General features: G+C 49.9%; 1 protein-coding gene across 1 annotated transcript; it reads left to right on the top strand.

Annotated features, from left to right (window-relative positions):
* The first annotated feature begins 5,604 nt into the window (after positions 1 to 5,604).
* On the top strand, positions 5,605 to 6,872 carry LOC123149598 (uncharacterized). Its single transcript, XM_044569290.1, has 4 exons — positions 5,605 to 5,642; positions 6,022 to 6,183; positions 6,396 to 6,494; positions 6,599 to 6,872. Exons 1-4 carry the CDS (start codon positions 5,610 to 5,612, stop codon positions 6,665 to 6,667), a joined length of 363 nt encoding a protein of 120 aa, XP_044425225.1. The 5' UTR covers positions 5,605 to 5,609; the 3' UTR covers positions 6,668 to 6,872.
* The last annotated feature ends 1,678 nt before the right edge of the window (positions 6,873 to 8,550 follow it).

Raw genomic sequence — 8,550 nt, 5'->3', positions numbered from 1 at the left:
ACCGTAGCAAGAGCTTTTCTCGGCCACCCCATGGATGACACAAACATACCAATCATGAGCTGGAACGTGAGAGGACTAAACACGCCGGCGAGGCGCTCTGTCATCCGCGATGCTGCCCACACGCACAAAGTAGCAATCCTCTGCATACAGGAAACTAAAATCGACTGCTGGTCCACTAGCTTAGCTAGAGAAATAGGAGGCACCTGGCTCGACCAGTGCATATTTCTCCCCGCCATTGGAACTAGGGGAGGGGCGGCCATCTTCTGGAACTCCAGCATGTTGACGATGCAATCTCACTCGATAGGGCAGTTCTCTATCACAGCAAAAGTACAGACAGGAGGATTAGGCAAAGAATTCCGGCTGACCACGGTTTATGGGCCCTCTGATGAGGATAGGAAAGATGACTTCCTCGCGGAAATAGCTAGAGTCTCCCCGCCAATTGGCCAAGCGTGGCTCATCAACGGTGATTTTAACATTATATACGAGGCTAGAGATAAGAATAACACCAACATCAACCGTAGGCTCATGGGTAAATTTAGAGCAGCAATCGATGCTGGTGGCCTACGCGAGATCAAGTGTAAAAACCGTCGCTTCACCTAGAGCAATGAGCGCCGAAACCCCACCCTAGTTAGCATCGGTAAATTCTTCTGCACCATCGCTTGGGAAGGGCTCTTCCCGTCCTTCCTCCTGCATGCTGCATCAACTTCATGCTCAGACCACTGCCCTTTGCTCCTCGCGCCTGCAGCAGCCCCTCGCCGCCCAGCAACATTTAGATTTGAGTCTTTCTGGCCCCGGTTCCCGTGCTTCCAGGAAATGGTGCAATATGCCTGGAACCGCCCAACAACAACACGATGCGCTTTTGCGAGGCTACATGAGAAAATGAGAAGGGTAGCTATGGATCTCAAAATCTGGAGCAAATCTCAGTTTGGAGGGGCCAAGCTTCATATGCACATTGCAACAGAAGTCGTCCTACGCCTAGATGTTGCTCAAGAAACTAGAGCCCTCTCTGACGCAGAATTTCACATTAGGAAAATGCTTAAACTCAAAATCTTAGGCCTTGCTGCAATTGATCGAGCACGGAAGCGCCAGGCATCTAGGATTACTTGGCTGCGTGCTGGAGACGCGCCAACCGCCTTCTTCCAAGCGAAGATAAATGCCAGGAGACGGAAAGCATTCATCCACATGCTCCACGGTCCGTCCGGTGTAGTCACCAGGCAAGAGGACAAGGAAACCTTGATCTACGACCACTTTTCCTCTTTGCTGGGCACGGCAACACACCGCGGCACAACCATTGGCTGGCGCTCACTTGACATGCCCAGGCTGCAGGGTGGAGGACTGGACAACCCATTCACGGAGGATGAGGTGTGGAGTGCTATCAAGGCGTCACCGGCAGATCGAGCGCCGGGCCCGGACGGCTTCTCTGGCACCTTCTTCAGGGCATGCTGGGCAACTATCAAAGACGACATCATGGCTGCGTTCAATCAGTTTTACAACTTAGTAGGCAGCAATTTTGGAGCTCTCAACACCGCGGTCGTCGCACTACTGCCAAAGAAAGACGGAGCGACGACAATCAACGACTACAGGCCAATTAGCCTCATCCACTCCATAGCAAAGCTCATATCCAAAGTACTTTCCCTCAGGCTTGCTAGTGTGATCCACACGCTCATCTCGCCAGCGCAGTCGGCTTTTCTTAGGACTAAGTGCATTCACGATAGCTTCCTATAAATTACAGGTAAGCCCTTAATGAAATAAACAACCTTTTCCTTCTACATTCACCGATGGCGCGTCGTGAGCAAAACTCCTTGTCGCCTCTGGGACTTCATATCACGAAAGCAATCTTGTTGAAACCCGTCAGCTTGAAGAAGTTACCACCATGAAGTCATCAATATAGATCAGAAAATGCCAAACGATCATGATCTAGACAGATCGCCATACTAGACAAGCTGCCTAGGCCAGAAGATAATATCAATTCAAACTAGACGCATGGGGGCGGGGGATGTGACGTCATCCGTCATTCCCTCCGTAGAAAGTAGGACGCCATTAGTCATCTAGACGAAACAAAGACAAAAACAAGGCCCAAGATCTTGCATTGACTAAAGCTCCATACACCCTCCACCGATGCCAAACAACATTGCCGGAGCAAAGACATGACGGAGAGGTCTCATCCCTTACCACCGATGACGCCATCGCCTCGCTCCCTTCAACCAAGACACACAAACTTAACACTAACTAAAGCTAGGGCAACCAGAGACTATGCAAACACCGTAGACCGAGGTTCCCCCAGCTCGACGACGAGGGGAACTGGTTGCGGCTGAAGAGGAACCCTAGTCGCCCTTTTTCTCTTGGGCCGGAGGCGTGCCCATTTGTCCCCTATTCGGCTTTTATGTAAAGAGTAGGTTGAGTCCGAATTCTCCGCCAAAGCATTTGAGGTTAGAACCTACGATTCCAATTCTTTGTGGCAGCCAAGCACTCCTATTTTGCTAAATTCAGTCTCAGTTCTTGAATACATCCGGACCTTACGAGCGCGTTCGTGACTGCTCCGTATAACTACCAACGGATTACACGGGCAAGGCTACAAAACCCTCTGTTCATGTCGCTCTTGCCTCACCTCATGACAAAAATGGCGCGCGGTAGCTAGCCTTGCCGTTGCCGTTGAAACGGCAGGTGCGTGTCTCCGTGGAGAGTGGCGGGGAGCTTTCGGGAGAACTATGCCCGGTTAGATGCACCGTACACAGACATGGAGACGCCACCGGAAAGATGGAGCCCGGGCGGCCGGCCGGCCAGCCGATCGACGCACGACGTGTCCAGGCCGGAGGGCGGACCACAGATCGCTGCATGGGACATCGACGGCGACGGCGGCCGGCGACGACGACGCGCCACCCGCCAGTGCCACCCAACGAGAGAGCGAGGCGGCTGGCCGGCTGGACCCCCCCTGCCGAGCGATGTCTACTGTGCTAGTTTGGTCCATGGCCGCTGTATCCTATATTTGGTTGGAGTGATGAGATCGGCTCCACCTGCGCGTGCGGGTGCTTAATTGGCTAGGGGCCGTGCGTGCGCGCGTGCGCCTGATCTTTGGCTCACCCGTTCGTGTGAGGCGCCGGATCATTTTGCAGGTTTCCGTCCGTGTTTTTTTTTTCAGAAAGTGATGATAATATTACGGAAATGTTAACGCCCACACATGTGGGCGTTCACCATCCCGACCACACGCAAGCAACTCCGTTGGCAACTGTTTACACGAATCTTGGAACAAACCGGCCGGTTTTCTGCGCCACGTAGGACGAGGCGCGTGTGCGGTGTGCGAGACAGTTCGCCCGCACGTTGGTTGCCATCGGTCAGCGGTTGCCACTCGGAGGCGTGCGGTGGAACTGCAATGCGCCCACACGCCACGCTCCGATCGCGGTTGACGTCAAACACGTCGCACACCTCTGCCCCCTCTCCGTCACGGTTCCATTTACTCACCCGCACCGCAGCTACTGGCACAACCCACTCGCATTTCAAACCATTGGAGGAAAAGGCGAGGGGAGAAGGCGACGGCGGAGGCGGAAGAATCGACGGTGTTCGCGACCGTCGGTGGGGCTCGCCGGAACGGAGCGGCTTCGCCGGAGCGCCTGCGGGTTGAAGGTAATGCTCGATACAACTCTCGCAATCCCTTCCTGTATTCTTCCCCCTTCCCTCCCTGTTTGATTCCTCGATCGAGATTCGTAGAGATTCAGGCGATTCGGCGATGCGTCGGTGTTCCCGCCGGCGCCGAAGTCGTCTGCTAGCCGTTTTTGGTAGCACCGGGCAGTTTCGTCGCGGCTGCGGCGGCGGCATCGTCGGTGTGGTTATGCTTGTTCGGAGGCACGCAATAGTATTGCCTATGGATTGGGCAGGTGTCTCCCGGTTTGTTTGATGCGCATTTGGTTCGAATTTGTGTTTGCAGTCAGTTCGTGGGAGAATTTTGAGGGTGAATTTGAAGTCGCGGTAGTTGCCATTGAACCCTAGATCTAGTTAGTTGGGTTTTGAAACTGTAGTATGAGGCGAACTTGATAGTTTCATTAACTATCATGATTGTGTGGCAACTAACTCCCTGAACAAATGTGATAGTTGCCACAAATGTGTTTCCCCTTTGTGGCAACAAATTACTGAAATGAATGTGCTAGTTGCCACATATAAGCTTTTGCATGGGGCAATTATTTTTATTGAATGACTGTGATAGTTGCCACACACACGCTCTTCCATGTGACAACTAAATTTGCTGAATTATTGTGATAGTAGCCACAAACATGCTTTTTATTGTGGCATCTAATTTTTCTGAATGATTTGTGATAGTTACCACACTGTGATAGTTGCCAAAATCGGTAGTCAATGTAGTTTCAGGAGCCAACTGCACTGGACGGCAACTAATGTGCACATCAAGTGTGCCTGTTGCCATTTGGATAGTATATTCATGTGACGAATAGAATGTGAACACACTGTCTGTTGCCATTCTGCAGATAAGACAGTGTGGCAAATTGGCTGCATAATGTGGCAACCAAATTTGCATATCAATTCTGTCAGATGCTATACATATGCTTTACATGTGGCAAGTTTTTCGCTGACCACCATGACAATTTGGTCTGTTCCTATCTCAGCAGAATGGCTCGTGGCGATCATCAAAACGATGATGATGATTTCATGGATCCACCATAGCGTAATCGGGTAGCTGGACGGAGAAAAGAGGGTGATGAGGTAAATGTTCGCACATCCCCCCTTCCTCCTAATTTGTGTTATTGGTTGACACCTCGAGCTTGCAGTCGTCTGACACGAACTAAAATTTCATGACATTGCAAAACATGGCAACAACTGATCACTGTTTGCAAAAACATGGCAACAACTGATCATTTTTTGTCTGTTTTTTGCAGAAGAAGAAACGTATTCGCAACAGAGCCTCCCAAGAACGACTGACTGCATTGACTGACAAATTCACCGATGATCAGAAGGGGGCTGCTGCTGAGATGGGTATGCAGTCTATGATGGATGTCCGGTGCACGAACCTTGTCAACCCTGTATGCGACTGGCTTGGTGAGATCTACGACCCTGCCTCCAGGGAATTCGTGATTCCGGGACGTGGAAGACTACTGTTGAACGAGGAATCCGTGTTCTGCACTTTGGGTGTGCCTCGTGGACATATGAAAGTCCCGTACGAGGTCAACAATGAGATCAAGGAAGCGATGTTCCCCCGTTTGTTTCCTGGGTCTGAATCCATGCCGAACATGTCCGCAATGGCGGATTCGCTGCAGGCCATGACGATGCATGGAGATGTTTTCAAGATGAAGCTACTCATGTACCTCATCTCAGCTGTTTTCGCGCCGACCACCTCTCTTCGCCCAAGCAACAAATGCTTCCCCATCCTGGTGAATGATCCATCTTTACTACTTTATTTTCCTTTGATCTTTTTGGCTCCGATGTCATGTGTAAAGCTAGTGACTGCGAGCGTTTTCCGATGTTTTTTTCCATTTGATTTCTGATGCGGCAACCCTTTTTTTGTCCTGAAATTTTGTGTGGTGCAGGCGGATCTGAGAAATGTGAAGAACATGAATTGGTGTAAGTTTATTGCCGACTTCCTGCACGATGCATTCTCAAGCAAGATGTACCAAAAGGATTGTCGACTGCATTTAATGGTATTTTTTTACTAGTTCTTTCTGTGAACACTGTTTTTTTAACACACTTTTATTCATGCATGGCAACCTGATCATAACAAGATGGCAACCTGATCATATCAAGATGGCAGCTGCCCTAATGACAATATGGCAACTCCCATCATATTAGTATGGCAACTGTCATCATACTATGATGGCAACTGCCATCATAACAACATGGCAACTGCTATCACACTATGATGGCAATTAGCACATGGAGATGGCATCTTCTTCTTTTTCTTCTTTTTTTTCATGCACCTCAACTTGATTATCATGGGAATATATTTTATCATGTTTTCCTCCACACAGCACCCATGATGGCAACTGATATTTATTTCTTTTTAAAATTGTTTTGCATCAGCTCATGTACGTCGACTGTCTTGACCTGTCCACCGTGGACTTCACTGGGACAGGAGGCCCGCCGCCTGCGCACAAGTTTGCTGTTTCTGCGTGGACTATCAACGCTGTCAAGGCTGTGCTTGCCACAGACAAGGCTACTGACACCACATATAGAAAACTGCAGGTTAGTTCTGGTTTCTTTGCCCACACGGCATGCCTACAAATTGGCATGAGGCAACTGTCTGTGGGTCATAAGAGATGACTACCTTTGTTATCCATGGCTGTCTGAGTATTGTATCCATGTCTCATTCCACATGGCAACCCTTTTCATTCGTGCTTAAACTTACATTCTCTCTCTTACGTCCTAGCTTTTTTTTCTTTCTTTATTCTTTCTAGCTGATGGCCAAGCATGCTATAGACTACAGCGTGTTTGGGGGGCCTCAAAACTTTGGAAAGTGGATGGACGTGTACTCAGCTCCGTCTTGCCCTGCCGAGGTAATCAAAAGATCTACATCTATGGTTTGACATGGAGTATTTTTTGATGTCGTGCAAGTGATTGCAATACGGTGGTCATTGATGCTTCTTTGTTTCGTGCACAGGCGAGGGCACCTGTTGAGAATAGGGCAGTTTGCATCTGGAATGACCGGCTTGCTCGGGAAGTTGGTTGAGGGGTGGACGTCCCTCAGTGGCTCTGACAGCGATGCGGTTGCGAGGCAGTTCACTTTGTTTGTCCCAGAACGTACACACCGGCCAACCGGTTGCCGTGGCCGGTATGACTACAACAGTTCCCAAGAGCCTGCTGACACACAAGATGAACTAGGTGGAGATGCTGGTCTCAGCAAGGATGACGACGATGTCATGGAGAATGTGCAAGAGGACACCGATGATGATGATCATGCTGAAGTTCACGCAGGTGGTAACAAGGGCAAGGATGCAACAGATGTCCCCCAACCAAAAAAAGTGAAACAACACACGGCTGCGAGAGGCGAGGGGGGTTTTGCCATCAAAGAGGGGGAGGGCTCCAGAGGGTGTTGGGCAGGGTTCTGCTGACAAGAGGTCTAGGACCGACCCTGTAGCTGCCAGGAAGAGGTTTGACTTTTATTTTAGTTTTTTGCTTTGTCTACTTTCTTCGAACAGACTCATCCTTTTTTTGCACTTGTTTTTGTCAAGCGCGGCAACGAGTTTGCTATCTGACAATTGCCACCTTTTTTCCTCCATCTCATACGTGCGGCGAGCCGACAGCTGGTGGACGAGCAGTTACGAAGAAACAGGCGCCAACGCCAACCCGTGTTTCTGCTCGGTTGAACAAAGGCGCCCCCATTGCCGGTGACACCCCTTCCACCAGGTCATCTCCACGCACGACGACGACCAACACCGGGGATCATGTCGTGTTGCCAGACATGAGGAAGGCAGTCAGGAAGTAGGTTTTTTCATCCGCTTTCATTGACATAGCGCTATACTTTCTTGATTTTCCAATGTATCCATTTAGCTTGTCACATTGTCTTCTGTCATCGCCCCCCACGTGGCAACTGCTGTTCTCCAAATGATTTTTTCCTTTCCTTTTTAAGTGTATAGCAACTCCTATTATTTTTACATGGCAACTGGAATCTAGGCCAAATGGTAACTTTATGTACCTAATGGCAACTACCATCTTTACCGTTGGCTTGTGAGCTCATCCCACACCTAGGTTTGAAATTGCATTCATGGCAGATCAGACATTTTTTCATTCTTCAGTTTTGGCTAACATGGCAACTGCTGCTGGATGGCAACTGCTAATTATGACACATGGCAACTCACGTTCCCCTTACATGGCAACTACCAGCTTTTCCACTTTTTTCTCATTTTTTTAAGATTTCTACCAAGGCAAACATATTTTTGTTCACTTTTTAATACCTTTTTCGTGTGCTTTTTTTTTGCAGGGTGAAGAAGACTACTACGCGCGGGGCCAAGCATATTAGTAAGGACCCGCTCGAACGCCTGCATTCAAAGTTGTCAACAGGGGGCAACTCAGATGTACATGAGGCACCAGGAGACAATACTGCTGCTGCACCGTTGACCGCTCCCACCAACTCTGATGCAAGTGGCCGACCATCTCCGCCGGCTGCAGATGTGCAGGCCACAACAACAGGCATCCGTACATCGGGGAGTGACGAGTCGGTATCTGCCAGGACAACTGAAATATTGCCAACTCTTCTGGCAATGAAGGATGCTGCTGTGAGCCATGCTACCCCATCAGCAAGTGTTGAAGTGGACGCTCCCGAGACGAACCTAAGCAAGGAAGATTCCCGCTCATCTAACACTGATTCCAAGCGCGTGCGTGGTGGCACTCCTGTGTCCACGACAGAAGCGGCCGAGGCGGCAGTTCACAAGGATATGCCATCTACAGGTGAGAGTCCTGGCACAACAGCTCTAGCTCCTGTCGGTGCAGATACTGCTAAGGCGACTGTTTCGCGTGCTGGTCTTCCACCTAGGCGTCGTAGCCCCCGCAAGCAACCAACAGACATACCCAACGCACCGGCTGTAGCTAGGAGCAGGAGAGACGAGTCTGGTT

Source organism: Triticum aestivum, chromosome 7A (genome assembly GCF_018294505.1).
Source record: "Triticum aestivum cultivar Chinese Spring chromosome 7A, IWGSC CS RefSeq v2.1, whole genome shotgun sequence".
Lineage (NCBI taxonomy): Eukaryota > Viridiplantae > Streptophyta > Magnoliopsida > Poales > Poaceae > Triticum > Triticum aestivum.
This window is presented reverse-complemented; position numbering and strand designations above follow the sequence as displayed.

What these genes read in the sequence shown, in the direction of transcription:
- LOC123149598 (XM_044569290.1), top strand. Translation starts at nt 5,610, where the DNA reads ATGTACCAAAAGGATTGTCGACTGCATTTAATG. An exon ending in ATTGTCGACTGCATTTAATG is followed by an intron (nt 5,643 to 6,021) that starts GTATTTTTTTAC and finishes GTTTTGCATCAG; the next exon opens with CTCATGTACGTCGACTGTCT. An exon ending in CCACATATAGAAAACTGCAG is followed by an intron (nt 6,184 to 6,395) that starts GTTAGTTCTGGT and finishes TATTCTTTCTAG; the next exon opens with CTGATGGCCAAGCATGCTAT.